The 19,428-nt window shown below is 45.6% G+C and overlaps 1 protein-coding gene and 1 long non-coding RNA gene across 7 annotated transcripts in view; one reads left to right on the top strand and one right to left on the bottom strand.

The window, feature by feature from the left end:
* The window catches only part of KIZ (kizuna centrosomal protein), a 112,627-nt gene extending 99,477 nt beyond the window's left edge, over window positions 1-13,150 (top strand). For 5 of the 6 annotated variants that reach the window (XM_082360545.1, XM_082360543.1, XM_082360544.1 and 2 more), the window contains 3 exons: window positions 620-716; window positions 11,256-11,299; window positions 13,002-13,150. In XM_082360545.1, the coding sequence (XP_082216671.1) occupies window positions 620-716; window positions 11,256-11,299; window positions 13,002-13,108 (248 nt within the window). In that variant the 3' untranslated portion in view covers window positions 13,109-13,150. The remainder of the gene's footprint in view (window positions 1-619; window positions 717-11,255; window positions 11,300-13,001) is intronic. The other variant, XM_082360546.1, reaches the window with a different exon arrangement.
* Window positions 10,107-12,995, bottom strand: LOC309613588. Its single transcript, XR_014235802.1, has 2 exons — window positions 12,155-12,995; window positions 10,107-10,651 (listed from the first exon to the last, which is right to left on the bottom strand). It is a non-coding gene; the product is annotated as an uncharacterized lncRNA (long non-coding RNA).
* Window positions 13,151-19,428: the final 6,278 nt, after the last annotated feature.

Below are 19,428 nucleotides of genomic sequence, written 5' to 3'. Positions count from 1 at the left end.
TGACTGCCAGTTAAGAATCAGACTTGTAGCAGAAACGTCCAAGGTGAGGACGCCCAGGAGGCAGAGGTCAGGGATCGCCCTGCAAGCTGGGAGCACTGTGGAGTGGTCTGGTTCCCCAGGCTCCAGGGAAAGGGGGTGGACTGTGCATCTTCCCCATCAGCCTTTGCAGGCTAGTTAAGGAGTAGCCTCGATGGTTTTCAGTGGACGTTCATTCTCCTCCGCGAGAGGGAAAAAGAGAGGATTTGGCAGAGGGGCTTAAAGGCGGGTGGGCAGTAATGTCATCCAGAGCTGTCAGTTGCTTCTGAGACTGGTTCCCAGTTCCCGTTAGCTCGGTGAGCCAGCGCTGCCCACGTGTTATAGCAACTCGAATTATCCAGAGCGTAGTGCCACGGTGGAGACCCATGTGCTCACACACGCATCATGGCCATTTAAAATGGTGCTCTTTGAATGACTTTACTTTTTACGCACTCTGTGTAACTGTCACGGGAAGCCGCCCCCTTCCTTTCCGTGTCATTCCCTGCCTCAGAAGCCCCTCGCTTTCTGGGGACAGCTCTTCCTCTGTTGATGTTGGTTTCACTGCGATGGCCACGCTCACTCTCCACGCTTGTGCTTGTCACAGGTTTGAATATTGGCAGCGGTACATTCAAGACAAAGACAACTCACAAGATCTCTTCAGAAGCGAGTTTTTCGTCTAGCGAAGGCAGTCCTTTGTCAAGGTAAAGTCGTGCAAGCCTTTCTGAATAGCGGCAGCAAGACGAGAAATGTCACTCCTCAGGGAATTAAACTCTGGCTGCAGATGATTTTGCTCTGTGACTTGATGGAAGGTTATGGTTTGGGTTTTTGTTTATCTGAAATGACAGTGGAAACTTTAGTCTACCTTTGAAAATATTTGCACCAGAGCCAAGTATTGTTTTGCAGCTGTTGTTTCCTTGGTTTAAGACTCAATTGACACCTCAGTGAACCACAAATTAGCGTCTACAGCTGCTCGCAGTAGGGCTGCTTAGAAACCACACAATGGAGGGTGTCGGAGAGGGCAGAGAGAAAGAGCCAGGCCTTAAAAGAAATAAAGTGGCCTGTTTCTTCTTTCTGAGACCGTGGAGATATATACAAGCAATTGCTGGATATTTGTTTTTGTATTCCTCTTTTTTACCTAGTATTTGGGCTGGACTATTCTTTCCCTTTCTGATACTTTCTTGCTTATTTTCAGATGTGAAAATTTATCTTTTCACATTTGTTAAACTGTAGCACTCCTTGTAAGTTTTTGGAGCAGTGATAAGTGAGTCGTGTGCTAGATTTGTCATCAACATAAAATACTAATCGTGCAATGGCATTGAGTCACTTAGGAAGAATTTGTGGATGGGAGTAGAAGCAGTTGTCTGATGACATACCTACCTTTCCGCTTTGGGCTAAATAGCATTTAAAACAACACAAGTTTGCCTTTTGTAATAACATTTCCCCTCAAAAGATGTCCTGTAGATGATTGCGTTACATTCGAATTAACTGCTCGCCCTGATGAAATTTTAAAACAGGAAGTTTACGTTTGTAATGTCCCGTAAGATAAAATTATTTGTTCAGAATTGTGGTATTTTTACAGTAAAAAAAAAATCTCATTTTCATTTCTATTTTGAAAAACACTACAGTATTTTTAGGACCTGGGATATATTTAAATGAGATTGGTTTTCTGATATTAAGTTCTTACTTTTAGAAACCTGGTGTGTTCAATTTTAGGGAATCACTCATTTAATTTTTAGAAATTATTATCTTTAATATCTTTCATCTCTGTTTTTGAAGGAAGTGAGAGATAATGAATTATGGGACAGGAAGAGTGTTAAAAGTATTATATTTTTATGATTATATTATAAATTCAAGTTCTAGGTCTCCTGAAAGAAATTTAAAAGATAATAAATTCTACAGGTAGTTTTTAGGGTTTAATGTCACCATTTGGCTTAATAATACATCCCTTTAGGTTTTCAAGATTGTTAGAAGTGTTTATTTTCTTTATATTTTAGAGGCACTAAAAAACCCAATTCTTCTTAAACTGTTATTTATATATATATGTGTGTGTGTATATATATATATTCTTGGGGTAATGTTTAAACACATTTAGAAAGCAGTCAGATTCTGTAGAACATTTTCTCAGTCTGATCATTTGACATTTCACATCTTGCATCTATATTTCATTATAAAATCAAACTCCTTTCCCTTTCAATTTTAGGCAGGAGCCTTTTGTTATTACTGTCGTTTCTGCATGAAATTAATTTCCTAAATTATAAGTAATCACATCATCCCCTTTACAGAAAAAAAAAAAAAAAGAGGCCTTCAAGGAACCCTTGGTTCTCGACAGTTGATAATAATCCAGAGATGAAAGTTCTGGGCATGGAGTGTGTGGGTTTGGTGCGCTGTTTGCCACGGCTGGTTCTTGTGCTGGGTTTGGTGTTCATACGCCGCCTCAGGCTTTTGAGAGCCCGGGGCTTGCTGTTTGTGCCTGGATTCACTGAAATTTCTTAGAGGCTTACATTTAAGGATCCCACTTACTGCAGTCACTCCTCGTGCTTTATTGCTTTTACAAGTGGTCTCGAAACCCAGTACTTGAGAATAAACGTTAACAGTGCAGTACTGCTGTAGCACTTTTAAAAATTCTTCTTTGCTCTATTTTGTCAGTGAGCTGATGAGCAACCTCAAAAAAAAAAAAAAAAAGACCCTGCTGGACCTTAAAAAAAATGGCTTCCTCTGATGTCCTAGAGACAATAATTATGATGTGCTAGTTAAGCCCAAACTACAGCTGAGGGATTTTACTTTAAAGCAGCGGCTTGGGCGCAAAAATGCATTTATAGCTCTTTGTCTGCACCTCATTATGTGTGGGCCTGATTCATTAAGTAATTGGTTTGCAGTTGTTTACATGAGTATTAAGGCCTTCCTTTCAGCCGCCTTTGAGAGATACATTGTGCAAATGTTGCCTGTGATGAATGCAGAATGAGGACCAGAGGGTCCGTCCTATTGGCTAAACAGTGCACTCTGTTGAAAAGCCAGAGAAAGGGATTGGGTGCTGCTTTGCATAGCAATGACTTTCTTAATAAGCGTTACAGATTAATACACACAAGCTATAAAAGATGCAAAGAGATACTCTTAGCACATTTATCCATGCTCATTTCATTGTGATGGTGGTGGGGTCCCGGTGCTTTCATATTCCGTTTTCCAGAGCAGCGGCTTCAGTGCATGAGCCGTAATAGAATCCGATGTTTATTGTATTATAAATCACGGGCAAGTAGGCAGATCGGCAACAGTTTATTATTAAAGATTCTTTCAGTGTAAATCTTTTTCTACCATTGTATTTGCCTCAGCAAAATCATTTTGTGGTTGAGTGGGGATGAAAGGCATAATGTACGAAGGAGTGAGTCCTAATAGGAAGCTGTTCTCTGAGTAAAGACCACTTGTTCCCTTTTGTTGAGAGGTGCATGCCAGAGCTTCCTCTCCTCCGCAAACACTGTCTCGCCCCACCTTCCCCAGGAAGCCGTTTTCACTCTCCCGGATCCATTTATTCAACAGAGAGCGTATTTTAACCGCCTGCCATGTAACTGCGGTTTACTGCTTGGATTGAGATAACGTTTTACCGAAAGAAAAAGATGTGTGCTTGCAACATAATTGCCTGGGGAAAAGGTAGCAGAAGTCACCCAGCCACCGCACCCTGGCAGGGCCGCTGGTGGCATTTGGTGCCAGCCCTGCAGCCATGGGAGTGGCCAGCGGAGGGCACCAGGCGGCAGCTGCTGCTCTGGTGGGGCCGTCCTGTCTCTTCTTGCCTGATCCTGGGCCGCTTCCCCTGGGATGATAAGGTGAATCACAAGGAACCAGTAGTCCAGAGAAATAAAAGTGAGGTTTTCCTGGAAGTCCTTTATGTTCTGGTATAAAAGCCCCAGTCTCTGTCTCTGGTTTAGCAAACCTACATTCTCCTTAAATTCTACCAAAGTAGCAGCTTCCTAAATATTCCACGTTTCTTGTCATAAGCCTGCCTACTTTATTTTTTCGACACAGCACGAAAGAACAGTCTTTGCTTGATTGACTGAAGGGAAGGAGTAAAGAAGTTGACCCCTAAAAAATGGCATCTGCTGCAGGGCCCCTGGTTGACCATCAGGGGGCACTCAGACTTTGTCAAATTAAAGCTGTCTCAGACCGGTCTGCCTCTAACACTGAAAATTGAGGATTTACAGGGATTTGTTGGAACACTGATTGGGATTTTTTATTTTCTTTCTGAATTTTTTTTTTGCCTTGTGCTTTTCAGAAACATGTCTGTTTTGAGGAAAATTCTAGCTGAAGATGCTGTGTGAGACATTTTAATACTGATTTTAGCTTAGTCAAAATCATTAAACTTACAGAATTCAGAGTGTAGAGACCACATCTTCTCATAAGTTAGTTACTGTTTTCAGGCTTATGATAAGACTCTAGAACTGCAAGGGCTCTTCCCGCTGGGGCCCTTCCTCATCACCCCCGACACCATAGGCCATGGTCTTGGCAGGACCCTCAGAAGCTCATTGCCAAACTTGACGGACGTGGCCTCAAAGCCACAGTAAGTTGGGTATGTTTGTTAATGGGCTGTAGATATTTTTTTCTTTCAAAAATATGTTGCTGACCATGAGGTTGAGAGTCTGTGTCACTAACGTTAGAACATCCCGCCGCTCTGAGGAGCTCCTGTGGCGCACCTCCCTGGGACCCTGTGCTCACCCGACAGCCTCCGTCACCCCTCACATAGCGCGCTGCCTCCTGAGCCCTGGTATGACTTAATGATGAGTCTCCTAGGAATCGTAGGTTTTCCATGCCTCATTTTTGTCTCTACTTGCTGGCCCCACAAAGCAAACCTGAATCCTGGCAGACATCCTTGCCACCTAATTTTGTACTTATGTTGCCCGTGTAGCCTATTTCTAGTGATATTATTAGCCTTTTGTTCATATAAAATGAATAGTCGAGGGAGTTCCCTGGTGGTCCAGTGGTAAAGAATCTGCCTTCCAATGCAGGGGACGCGGGTTCGATCCCTGGTCGGGGAACGAAGATCCCACACGCCGCGGGGCAGCTAAGCCCACGCACCACGACTACTGAGCTCGCGCACTGCAACGGAAAATCCCGCATGTTGCAACTAAGACCTGACACAGCCAAAACTAAAAACAAAATAAAAATTTTAAAATTTTAAAAATTAAATGAATAGTCAACACCTGTGACTCTTTCTCTACTACCCGTGTCAGCAGGATCACATCCTAGGCGTTCACTAGGTGCTGTGCTTAGAATAAAACCTGCTGTTAAGACCCCAGCTGACCATAACTTCTTATGTGTAGCAAGGATGAGAGCAAAAGTGATTTTTTTTAAAATTTGTTTTTTATTTATTTATTTTTTTTTTAGCAAAAGTGATTTTGATGAGAGTTGTCCTTACCTGTCTGTCCTAATCCCTTATCAATAGCAAGGGAATTTATAAACAGCATCGAAAACTGAGATGGCTTGATGGACAGAGAGAGAAGACATGTGACAGAGCCAGTGTGGCAAAATGTTGACAGGGAGCGTCTCACTGGGGGGCACATGGTGGTCACTGTGCAGAGGGGGAGGTGCCACACCTCCCGGGACACTGCGCAGAGACGGTGGTGTCCCGTGAATGAGACCAGCAGAGCATGCTCACGCCTTAATCTAATCAGTTATCTGTGGTGTCTTACCTGAAAGTGGTTTGTTTGGAAGTAGGACCTCCAGACTAATTGTAAACTTCTAGGGAAAAAATTAAAACTCTGCTCTCTTGGATTCCAGGAGCCGCCCACGAGCAGGCCGGGGAGGGCGGGCTCCCTCGCCTGCTGCCGGGCGTCAGGCGGTGGCAGCGCTTCATGGAGGCCTCGGCAGCCCTGGCCCTGGGCCTCTTCTCGTTCTGTGCGGCCCGCAGGCTGAGAGAGGTTGTATGGTTTTTAATGGCTGGGAAAAACCCAAAGAGGAGTAATGCTGCACGGTACCTGAAAGTTATATGAAATTCAAGTTGCAGTGTCTCTGAGTGAAGTTTGCTTGTAACAAAGCCACATCCGCTAGTTCACACATTGTCCGTGGCTGTTTCCGTGCAGCAGCCGGAGTAGAGTGGTTACGACAGAGACCACAACACCCGAACCACTTACTCACTGGCTCTCTACAGCTCACCTTCGCTGCCTCTGCCTTACACAATGGAGGTGTGACGTCCACACTGTCAGGGAAGGTCAGGCACATCTGGTGGAGCACAGGGACCATGGCCCGTGGCTTATAACCTGAACTCTCGCATTCTTACGCTTTCAGAAGTGCATTTGGTTTGGGTTCTCTCTCATTTACGATAATAGCTAAACAGGTTGGCTCTGTCTACTCCGAGAGCTCACACCATCCCCTTTGGCCTTGACTTAGCTTTAGACGTTAGGTGTGACCTGGAGAAAGAAATATTGACCCTACGAGTCATGTGTAAGAAAAATCAACCTTGCACTGCAATGTCACATCGACTAGCAGAGATGATTTCCCAAAGGGAAAAATACTTCCCCTAAGGGGTGAGGATGGCGTCGGAAACACCTGGAAGCATTTTCCACCTTCCTCAGGGGTGAACACATGCGTTTAGTTCTGAAACATGTTTCTGGGAAGACACTTGAACAACCTGATCTGAACTCAGAAGTAGAAACATGCAAATTAAATAATCTAACATCAAATGTTGATCACGTGCCTTTAGGCACGGCCCTATGCTTAGTGAGGCTCATCTATTCCTTCTACACATATCACTGAGCACCTACTAAGTGCAGAGCACTGGGTACCCCGGGGACTGAAACTGGTACGGTGGCAGCTCTCGTGGAGCTGACAGCCTAAGGGCAGTCACATGTCAGTTAGTGACAGAAATGGCTGTGAAGTAGCAAATTCATTGAGGACTCGGGGGTCGAGGGTGGGGTGTGGGGGATGGGGAGGCTACAGCAGGAGGCCCAACAAAGTCTGGGCGTCAACCTGGGAGGCGCTGTTTAGGATTTAGTTCTTTTGCCAAAAGCAGTGGGAAGGCATTGAAGAGTTTTCAGCAAGGAGGCAGAGGGATCAGATTTGTGTTTCGAAAGCTCACCCTTGCTGCCGAGTGGAAAGTGGGTCGGAGGGGACAAGGTGGATGTGGTATCACCAGTTAGGGGGCTGTTAGAAGGTCCAGGCAAGAGATGCTGGTTTGGTCGACCAGGCGGTGGCAGTGCGTAGGGGACGGGTGAGGACCCTTGGAAGCGCCGGGAGGTAAACTTGGCAGGACCTAGGGGCTGATTGGGTGTGGGAGGGCAGAGGAGTGGTGAGGGGTTGGGAGGGACTTGAGGCTTGGGGTGCCGTTAGCTGAGACAGGAGAAGGGCCCAGGTTTGGTGGAGGAGCTTGAGTTTGGTTGTGGATGGGCGTGTTGGCCGTGAGACTCTTTGGAGGCAGCCAAGTGGAGCCAGCAGGTGAGCCCTGGACATGCATGTGGAGCTCAGAGCAGGGGCCAGGCTGTAAGGACCTGGCATGTGCTCGCCTGCCTCTATGCCCTTGCCTTGGTCCTGGCCTGGAAATCCTTTCCAGCTCTCATAGTAGAGTCCAGGGAGTGCATTGCTTCCCCTGGGATCCTGCAGCCACACCACCACCCGCCCCGTCATCCACCTGTTCTCTCAGTCCTCCTGCCTGCCTCCTGCCTGTGGTGCTCCTGCCGTCTCCCCACAACCCTACGTGGCTCTTACTATTTGAATATCAGCTGGCAAACTAGTCTCTCTCCATCTTTACAGCATTGTTATGTCTGCCTACCCACCCCGCACTGAGCCTGGTGTCCTCGTGAAGTGGGAGCTGGATAGAGAGTAGACACAACCCACAGTGGTGTTTTGTGTGTGTGGGTGTGTGGGTGTGCATGCACACTTACAGAAGGTGGACTCCGGTTTATACTGTCAGCAGCCACCTGACTGGCAGCGGGGCCGTCCACTCTTCATGGAGAAATGGCATAGGCCACTAGTTGGTCACATCAGATAAACAGGCACTCGCCAAGGAAAGCTGAAAGCGTTTCCTCTAAGATCAGGAACAAGACAAGGATGCCCACTCTTGCCACTTTTATTTAACATAGTATTGGAAATCCCAGCCACAGCAATCAGACAAGAAAAAGAAATAAAAGGAATCCAAATTGGAAAGGAAGAAGTAAAACTGTCACTCTTTGCAGACGACACAGTACTATACATAGAAAATTCTAAAGATGCCACCAGAAAACTACTAGAACGCATCAATGAATTCAGTAAAGTTGAAGGATATAAAATTAATATACTGAAATCTGTTGCATTTCTATACAATAACAATGAACTATCAGAAAGAAATTAAGAAAACAATCCCATTTACCGTTGCATCAAAAATTATAAAACGCCTAGGAATAAACCTACCTAAGGAGATAAAAGACCTGTACTCGGAAAACTGTAAGATACTGATGAAAGAAATTGAAGACAGTACAAGCATATGGAAAGATATACTGTGTTCATGAATTGGAAGAATTAATATTGTTAAAATGACCATACTACCCAAGGCAATCTACAGGTTCAGTGCAATCCCTATCAAAATACCAAGGGCATTTTTCACAGAAATAGAACAAATAATTTTGAAATTCATATGGGAACACAGAAGATCCCGAATAACCAAAACAATCTTGAGAAAGAAGAACAGAGCTGGAGGAATCACACTCCCTAACTACAAAGCTACAGTCATCAAACAGTACATTACTGGCATAAAAACAGACACATAGATCAATGAAACCGAATAGAGAGCCCAGAAATAAACCCACACATATATGGTCAGTTAATCTATAACAAAGGAGGCAAGAATATACAATGGAGATAAGACCAGTCTTTTCAACAAGTGGTGCTGGAAAAGCTGGACAACCACATGTAAAACAATGAAATTAGAACATTCTCTAACATACACAAAAATAAACTCAAAATGGATTAAAGACCTCAATGTTAAGGCCGGATACTATAAAACTCCTAGCGGAAAACAGGCAGAACATGCTTTGACATAAATCGTAGCAATGTTTTTTTGGATCTGTCTCCTAAAGCAAAGGAAATAAAAGCAAAAATAAACAAATGGGACCTAATTAAACTTAAAGCTTTTGTACAGCAAAGGAAACCATTGACAACATGAAAAGACAGCCTACAGACTGGGAGAAAATATTTGCTAATGATATGACTGATAAGCGGTTAATATCCAAAATATATAAACAGCTCATACAACTCAATATCAATAAAACAACCTGATTAAAAAATGGGCAGAAGACCTGAATAGACATTTTTCAAATTTATTGAAGAAGACATAGAGATGGCCAACAAGCTCATGGAAAGATGCTCCACATTGCTAATTATTAGAGAAATGCAAATCAAAACCACAATGAGGTATCACCTCACACCGGTTAGAATGGCCATCATTAAAAAGACCATAAATAACAAATATTGGCAAGGAGAAAAGGGAACCCTTCGTACACTGTTCGTGGGAATGTAAATTGGTGCAGCCACTGTAGAAAACAGTATGGAGGTCTCTCAAAAAACTAAAAATAGAACTACCATATTACCCAGCAATTCCACTCCTGGGTATGTATCTGAAAGAAATGAAAACACTATTTGAAAAGACACGTGCACCCCAATGTTCGTAGCAGCACTATTTACAACAGCTAAGGTATGGGAGCAACCTAAGTGCCCATTAACAGACAATGGATAAAGAAGATGTGGTACATATATACACAATAGAATACTCCTCAGCCATAAAAAAGAATGAAATTTTGTCATTTGCAACAACATGGGTGGGCTTAGAGGGTATTACACTAAGTGAAATAAGTCGGAGAAAGACAAATGCTGTATATCACTTATATGTGGAACCTAAAAAATACAACAAACTAGTGAATGTAATAGAAAAAGAAACAGACTCACAGATATAGAGAACACTAATAAGGACCTACTGTATAGCACAGGGAACTCTACTCAATACTCTGTAATGTAATGACTATATGGGAAAAGAATCTAAAAAAGAATGGATATATGTGTATGTATAAGTGATTCACCTTGTTGTACAGCAGAAACTAACACAACATTATAAATCAACTATACTCCAATAAAAATTAAAAAAAAAAACTAGATACAGGGAACAAACTAGTGGTTACCAGTGCAGGGGGCTGGGGGGTGGGCGAGACAGGGGGAAGGGATTAAGAGGTACGGATACATTGTGCAACACAGGGAATACAGCCAGTATTTTACAGTAACTATAAATGGAGTATAGCCTTTAAAAATTGTGAATCACCATGTTGTATACCTGTAACTCATATAATATTGTACATCAACTATACTTCAATCAAAACAAAGAAACAGGCACCAAGTTTAAAGGGAGCACTGACAGAGCGCAGACTGCCTAGAAAATTATGCCTTCATGGAGCTTGTTTTACTGAAAAAAAAAAAAAAAATGTAAATTATGGCAGCTATGGCAAAAGGCAGATTTTCAAACCATAGGTTAGCCAGACTTGACCCAAAGTGACAGAGGTGTGTTGCCAGGGTTTCTTGCATCAGGAGGGCCAGGGTCCCGCCGAGAGAGCAGCAGTGCTGCTGCACGATGTGTCCTCGGCCTTTCTCAGCACTCTTCCCACCTAAAGGCTGGAATCGGCCTTCGCGGAGTAATCTGCAAATGTAAACGCGAGGGAAAACTTCAGCAGGAGCATGAGAAAAACATCAAAATGTCAAGCCATACACAAGTGACTGTTTCTTTTTTAATATCTCGTTGACCATTTAGGACAAACTTTAAAGAATTTGAGAAACCTAAACACGGGTGACGGGAGTCTTGCGTTTTTCTCTACCAGGAGTTAATACCCTTAATTAAGCAAACAGTTTATTTTGAACTCCTTGTTAAGCAGTTGAGTGGTACCGTATTGCTGGCTTAACAAAGGTAAGTGTTTTAACCTCCTGGCCGACTTCTCCCTGTTCCTCAGACCCTCTGCTTTCAGCTTAGCTGGCAGCGCTGAGCTTTGCCCGCTCGGTACGTCCCAGGGCCTGCCTCCTGCCCTGGCGGCCTCCCCAGTGAGCGCCCAGCGTGCGGCCCAATGCGCCCGGGACCCTCCCACCAGAGCATCCGCAGGGCTTTTTGCTTTTAAAACTCGGGGAGTAAATGTAAACCTTCTGGCCCCCCAGTGAGTAATGTGTGCTTCTTCCCTAGTGCGCTCCTTGTAAAACTATTCGTCTGATTGTCTTTATTTTTTCAGGACTTAGGTTCTTTCTTTATTTTCCAGGCATGAAAACAAAAAGAAACTAACTACCAATTTAAAGTCTAAAGGTAAGAGAAATAACCAGAGACCAGACTCTCATTTTGTGTTTTAGCTAAAAGGGTGGTTGTGACGCGTGGTGTCAGGCACCCTTGGGGGCGGCGGAGGCGCCCGCCTGTGCTCACGGGCCCTGCGGCTCTCCTGGGGGAGGACTGGGGGCTTCTCCTGAGAACACGGGTGTCGGGGTCCACGGTGCCCAGCGCTTTAATCTGCAGGTATGACTTTGCAGGGGATCCTGGCCTCCCCCCCCGCCCCCCGCCATGTCTTCCACATGAAACGTCCTCACCTCTGTCCCCGTCCTCACTGCCACTGCCCGCAGGTACCCACTGCTCTGACCTGAGGGCTCCTGCGGTAGCCCTCCCCCGCCCCTCCCCCAGCCCTGGCTTCTGAATCCCCATCCAGACGTCTGCCTGCTGGGGAAGCAGGGCCAGCGCCCCCGCCACCTGCAGGGTAGAGTCTGGAACGTCCCCTTGTGGTCTGGCCCGGCCCCTGCTCCCAGCCCTGTTCCTCCGAGGTCTCGTCCTCTCCTCGGTGGGTCCAGCCGCAGCCAGCCTTCCCTGGGCTCCACCCTTGTACCTCTGTGCCTTCGCTCACGCCCTTCCTTCTCTGTGACATTCTGTCCCTTTTCCTCTGCCCAGGGAGCTCCTATGTATCCCTCAACACCCTCCTTCTACACTGGTAGTGGCGTATGCCCTGCTGAGCTTGGGCCGCCTCTCTCTACTCCTGCCTCTGAAACCCTGTTCCCAGCAGGGAACTCCCAGCAGGGAGTCCCGGTGGGACTTGGGGCTTGAGCACCCTCTGCCGCCGTGATCGGGCCACATACTTACCCTCTCAGCCTTGGGAAAACAAGAGGTGTTTGTACTCACCTCGCCAGGTTGGTGCGAGGATTAGATGGGGTCACATCTCAGGAGTCATCGCGGTGCTGGCAGGCCGTGCCTTGTAGATACGGGGGTCAGAGGGGTGGTCAGTGTCGCAGGCGGTGGGCCCACCACACCCTGGCGCTCCAGGCCGAGCCTGCAGCCTCCCCGTCGGGCAGCTTGCGGCTCCACTCGGGGGTTTTCTCTGGCCACAGGAGCCAGGAGCTCCAGGGAGTTGACGCCTGGTTGAGAACAACCCCCAGCCACTGAAGGGTGGGAGTTGGTGGATAAATAACCCCACTTCCTTGCTGGCTTTTGGGACCATCTGAGGAGCGTTCTGAGGTCTCTCCGAGGCCCCGGCCCCAGCCGTCCACTGCCAGCCCTGCTCCTGGTTAACACCCTCTCCACCCCCCGTCCTGCCCAGGGTCACCTCCCAAATGAACTGTGTGTACCCACGCCCTCGTCTCAGTGCAGACCTCACTGCTGTTCCTCCACCGCGTCCCTGTGCTGAGGAACAGAGGGAGCTCGCGGCGAGGAGCAGTCAGGCAAGCTGTTCCCGGGCCCGATAGAGCACCCAGCCGCCCTGCCCCCATGTTTGCCCAGGTTACAGATTCCCATCCTACAGTGCAGAGCTGGGCAGAAGGGAGGAGCAAGTGTTCTGCCACGAGTTCCCATCGTAGCACGTGGAGCACGCAGAAGCGAGTCGTGGGTGCAGCAGCGCTGGCCTGCGCCCCGGGCGCGTCCGCTCAGGTGCACCACCCAGGGCCCCCAGGAGGCCCTTTGCGGGCCACGGCTGATTAAGCCGAGCTCATCAGACTGCAGAGATGCTGAGCAGCTGTCTGGTTTTCTCTTCCAGCCTTCTGGGACGAGTCTGACGACAGTAACTCAGAGATCGAAGCTGCCTTACGTCCTAGAAACCATAACACGTCCACCGATGATTTTGATGATTTTTATGACTTATAAGCTGTAACATCTGTTAGAAATAAAGTCTTCAAACAAACTAAACCCCTGTGTTCAGATGTGATGTTCAAAATAAATGTGTCCCTTTAAGTTTTCTAATTGTTTAATATGAAAAGTTGGGACCATATTGTTATTCCAGTGAAGTTTCGTGACATAACTATGAACTGGCATATTTGCTTTTACGTGTTATCAAAAAGCACAGTGATGAATACAATGCCCGTCAAAATCCAGTTGGTTTCTTTGTAGAAATTGACAAGCTAACTCTAAAATTCATATGGAAATTCAGGGGACCCAGAATAGCCAAAACAGTCTTGAAAAAGTTGGAGGACTCGCACTTTGCAGTTTTGAAACTTACTAAAATGCTGCAGTAATTAAGACAGTGTGGTACTGCATGAAATATTGATTTATATGTAATCTAGAATTGATGATCCAGAAATAAACTCTCACATTTATGGTCAGTTAATTTTCAGCAATGGTGCCAAGACCATTCAGTGGGGAAAGAATGGTATTTTCAACAGATGATGCTGGGACGACTGGACAGCCTCATGCAAAAGAATGCAGTTGGATCCCTGCCTCACACTGTGTACAAACAGTAACCCAAAATGGGTCAAGGACCTCGATGTAAGAGCTGAACAAACTCTGCGAAGGAAACACAGGGGTAAAAACCCTTGCGACCTCGAATTAGGCAGTGGTTTCTTAGAAAAGACACCCAAAGCACTAACAACAGAGAAAAACACTCGTCAAGGTCATAAAAATAAAGACAGAACAGTCACAGACCAGAGGAGACAAAGGGGACGTGACAACTCAGTGAAATGGTGGGACCCTGTGTTGGATCCTTGAACCAAAAAAAAGGGCATTAATGGAAAATTTGGTGAAATCCAAATAAAGTCTAGAGTTTAGTTGATAGTAATGTCCAGTGTTGGTTTCTTAGTTCTGACAAATGCACCACAGAAATGTGAGATAAGAGGAATGTACCATTAGGGGAAACTGAAACTGGGTGAAAGGTACATAAGAACTCTCTGCATTATCTTTGCAACTTCTCTGTAAATCTAAAATTATTCCACACACACACACACAAGTCCAGCAGTCAACATGACTGACATTTGGGCGATACTCTTCCAAGCTTTTTGTATGTATATAAACCTTGTAAAAATTCTTGTAAACATTTCTAATTTTAATTCTAAATCTTACCAGGTTTAGATGATTTATACCCACTAAGAAAACAAAAGAAGCCCTTCAGTCAGGACGCTAACTAGATATTGCCAGTGATGCTGATGGAGTATACAGAGTCCTGCCTCTGATCAGCTTCTTCTAGAGACCACAGGCTGTGACCACTGATGGTGGTCCAGGAGGAAGCCTCAGTTGGTGCTGGCCTTCAGCACTAACGTGTCTTACACTGAATCGTGGTAGGTAGGGCAGGCCTGGGGCCCAGCGCCATTAGCAGGCAGAACTTTCCAGCTAAACTTTAATGCATTTTTTTTTCTTTTCAGTTACTTTCTATTTATCTCCGGTGACCCTGGTTTAAAATGTAAAGAAGTGATATAAATTTTCCTTTTCAAATACATTTTAGGGGAAAGCAGATAATTGACTTCTAAAAAATATACAAAGAGGGGCTTCCCTGGTGGCGCAGTGGTTAAGAATCCACCTGCCGATGCAGGGGACATGGGTTTGAGCCCTGGTCCGGGAAGATCCCACATGCTGCGGAGCAACTAAGCCCGTGCACCACAACTACTGAGCCTGCGCTCTAGAGCCCGCGAGCCACAACTGCTGAGCCTGCACGCCACAACAACTGAAGCCCACGTGCCTAGAGCCCGTGCTCCGTAACGAGAGAAGCCACTGCAATGAGAAGCCCGTGCACCGCAACTAGAGAAAGCCCACGCGCAGCAACGAAGACCCAACACGGCCAAAAATAAATAAAATAAATTTATATTAAAAAAATATGTATATACAAAGAAAATGATAGTACAAGTGATAGGAGGGCAAGGCTGGCTGGCTGGAGCTGGGAGCTCTGCTCACCAACAACTCCCTCATCTATTTTGGGGTCTCCGGTGGGGTTGAGCTCTTGGGGAGGCTGTGCGCTGGGCCCATGGCTGGTCTTGTTTCCCAGGTAAGAGCAAAGTCACAGCCTAGGTTAATAAACTGTGTTTTCCTTTACTCTCAAGACGACTACCACACTCACAAGACCTCTGACACCAGATGCGGGGTTTTTCCCCATCTCAACCCATTCTCTTGACACCAGCTGCTTGTCCTGTGATTCAGTTCCGTTCTGACGGTAACTGGAGTTAGTGCGGTCCCCACAGGTTCACAGCTCAACCCCACAAGGCTAACTCCCACTTCAGACGCCAATCATAGGTAGTAGGTCCCAGATTCCCAAAACCTTCATCTGACTAGTCTGTAAGGTGGGTTCCTCACAGCCCCTCCTTGGGTTTGATAATTTGCTAGAATGGCTCATAGGACCTACTGAAACCCTTACTTACATTTACTGGTTTATGATGAAAGAACATGATGAAGGCTAGGGCACAACCAGATGGAAAGATGCATAGAGTGGGGTCTGGGGAAAGGGCACAGAGCTCCCATGTCCCCGCTGGTGCACCCCGCTCCTGGCACCGCCATGTGTTGAGCAACCCGGAAGCTCTGCGAATCCTTGGTGCTTTTATGGTGGCTTCATCAGGTAGGCATGATGGATTATTAACTCCACCTCCAGCCCCTCTCTGCTCTCCAGAGAAGGGGAGCAGGGGGCTGAAAGTCCCAAGCTTCTAATCATGGCTTGGTTTTTCGAGTGACCAGCCCCACTCCTGAAGCTCTTCAGGACCGCCCCCTCCCCGCCACCCGAGTCATCTCATTAAAAAAAAGATACTCCTTTACCCATGAAATTCCAAGGGCTTTAGGAGCTCTGTGTCAGGAACCGGGGACAGAGATCAATATATATTTCACAATCCATTTTTCTCACACGAGTCTTCCAACTTATAAATCAAACTTTGCGAGGTTGGTTAATGTGATGAAATCAGTCCCTGGAACCCACAGTGTTAAGGATTCAACTCTAGATCTGGGGTAACCACCACCCCAGCTTTACCAACTGAAGTTCGGATACAGCTTGATCAAGCCTTTCCTGACGCTTCCTGTGTGCCAGGCTCTGGGGGGGCCAGTCATTGGGAGTACAGAGCTGGATCTGACACAGTCACTGAGCTCGGGCGCCCTCCCTCCAACAAGGGCGACAAAGCCTGAAGCACAGCACGTCGTGCATGGTCCCTTACGGGAGATGCCTTTGTCCCCGAAGTTCTGAGGAATGAAGAAACTATTCCTCCTGCGGCTGAGTTAGGGACCTTTCACGTGGGTGGTGACATTTGCACGAGACCTGGTGGAGCTGGGGGAACAAGGAGACTCCAGGCAGAGAAATGACCCCCACAAGGCCCAGAGGCACAACAGAACTTGTGCAAATGAAACAGTCCTCACGGGAGGCTAGTGCAAGACACACGTGCAGCAAGGATGAGGGCTGGAGGGGCGCCCAAGACAAAGTGGGGCTGCAGATCGGGGGTGAGGGGGAAGCTACAAGGTGTGTGTGGTTGACGGGCTATACGGTTGTCCCCAAAGAAGATCCAGACGCTGGAGCAGAGCGTTCAAACCAGTGAGAGTTTTGATATAAGAGCAACTTATGAGCAACTTCAAAAATCAGCAGTATGGTGACACACCAGGAAAGCCAGTTTGAAAATAATTTTTTTTTTTTTGGCTATGTCGCGCGGCATGTGGGATCTTAGCTCCCCGACCCGGGATCGAATCCACGCCCCCTGCAATGGAAGCGCGGAGTCCTAACTACTGAACTGCCAAGGAAGTCCTGAAAATAATTTTTTTAAAGATGCCATTTACAGTAATAAAAATTACATGTCAAAAATCTTTTAAAATTTTAAGAAATTAGTGAAAGACAAAATTTTCAACATCCATTGACAACAGAGAACTACATGTTCATGGATGGGAAGATTCTATCTTAAAAGCACGAGTTCTGTCCAGATTCATCCAAAAACTCAATGCTATTTCAATCAAAATCCCGACAGGTCATTTCCGGAAGTTGACAAGCTGCTCATTAAACTCGGAAGGAATTTAAAGGTCCAAAATGGCCAAGACAGTTCTGAAGAATAAAGAAGAGAAGGTCTTCCCATAGCATATGTCAAGATTTATTATAAAAATAGTACTTAGGCCTGTGGTCCCGGCTCAAAGCTAGAAGCTTGGAGCAGAAAAGAGGCCGCAGAAAAAATCCCAGGCGTGAGAGCTGGGTCCAGACAGATGTTTGAGAAATCAATGAGGCGATAACAGACTTTTCAGTGAATGATGCTGGACCAGTTGGCAATCCACATGGCAAAACACAAAATTAAATGTTATATGGCAATCATAAAGTATTTATTTTGCTTCGATTTATCTCTCAGTGGATAGTGGCATCTGTAGTGACTCTTTGTCAGTTCCCGAGGGGAGCACGCCCCACACCCGCACCTCGAGCCTTGCCCTCCCCTGGTCAGGAGATGGCCTTGCCCTACCCTGGTCAGGAGGTGGCCTTGCCCCTGTTCTGCTGAGACTGAGGTCGAAGCTCCCAGTCCTCCTTCCATTGTCATCTCTTAATATCTGGCATCTTCTCTCTAGATTAAAGTCCCTTCTTCCCTCGCTGCCTTATTCTCTCCCACCATTCATTCATTCATTCATTCACGGTACATTTGAAGCCCTCCCACTTTCCCCAGTACATTTTTCTTTTCCTTTCTTTTTCTTTTTTCTGGCCACACTGTGCAGCTTGTGGGATTTTAGTGCCCCAACCAGGGATCGAATCTGGGCCCTCGGCAGTGAGAGTGCAGAGTCCTAACCACTGGACCACGAGGGAATTCCCTTTTCTATTCTTTTATTGTGGTGAAATATACATAAGATTTACCATCTTAACCATTTTTTAAATGTACAGTTCATTGGCATTAAATACATTCATAATGGTGTGCAACCGTCACCACCATTTATCTCCATAACTCATTTCATCTTGTAAAACTGAAACTCCGTTCCCATGACACAATAACCCCCTATCCTCCCCTCCCCCCAGCCCTGGCACCCACCGTTCTACTTTCTGTCTCTGTGATTTTGACTAGTCTAAGTACCTCATATAAGTGGGATCATGCAGTATGCCTTTTTGTGACTGGCTTAGTTCATTCAGTATAATGTCCTTGGGGTTCATTCACGTTGTAGTGTGTGCCAGAACTTACTCTTTTTTAAGGCTGAATAATATTCCATTGTATATATGTGCCATACTTTGTTTCTCCATTCATCTATCAATGGACACTTGGGTTGCATCCATGTTTTACTTATTGTGAGTAAGGCTGCTGTGAACATGAGCATAAAAAATATCTCTTGGAGACCCTGCTTTCCATTCTTTCGGGTATGTACCCAGAAGTGGAATTGCTAGATCATACGGTAATTCTATTTTAAAATTTTTGAGGAACTGCCACACTGTTTTCCACAGTGGCTGCACCATTTTACATTCCCACCAACTGTGTACAAGTGTTCGAATTTCTCCACACCCTCATCAACACTTGTTATTTTCTGGTGTTTTTTGATAGCAGCCATCCTACTGGGTGTAAGGTGGTAAAACTTCTACATCAAGCTTAACACAAAGAAAATTCCACCTAGAATAAAGAACTAAATGTGAAAAGGAAAACTTTAAAATTCTTAAAGAAAAAAATAATAGGCAAGTGTCTTTATGACTTCCAAGCAAGGAAGAATTGCTTAACCGACACAGAAAATGCACAAACCCATAAAGGAAAATATTGATAAATATTACATTAAAATTACAGTTTTCTGTATGACAAAGATGCTGACAAAATGCAAAGACAAATCATGGGCTAGAAAGTGACGTTTGTAAGATACATGTCCATCAAATCTCTCTAGCTAGAATATATAAAGAACCACGTATCAACAAGAAAAATGTAACTCAGCAAAATGAACAAAGGATCAGAATGAGAAATTCATAGAAAAAGTAACCCAAGTGATCAGTAAACATGAAAAAGTACTCAAACTTACCAGGAAAGCAAACAAAGAAAAGTAAAATTAGGTGCCTTTTCATACCCAGCAGATGAGCCAAGATTGGCAGGCAGATGACTCTTGAGTGTCAGGAAGGACACCAGGGAAGGGGGACTTTCGCACAGTTTGAAGAACATGTTTATAATGTCAAGCAAGGTTGCAGATGGCATGTCATATCCTGTGACCCTATGTTTCCGTCTCTAAATACATACTTCACAGTCACGCTGTCCTATACGGTAATCACTAGCCTCGTGTGACTCTTGAGCACTTGAAATGTGGCT

The sequence above is a fragment of the Balaenoptera borealis genome (assembly GCF_965194805.1).
Source record: "Balaenoptera borealis genome assembly, chromosome: 16".
Taxonomy (NCBI): Eukaryota; Metazoa; Chordata; class Mammalia; order Artiodactyla; family Balaenopteridae; genus Balaenoptera; species Balaenoptera borealis.
The sequence above is the reverse complement of the archived record's forward strand: the minus strand, read 5'-3'. Positions and strand labels throughout refer to the sequence as shown.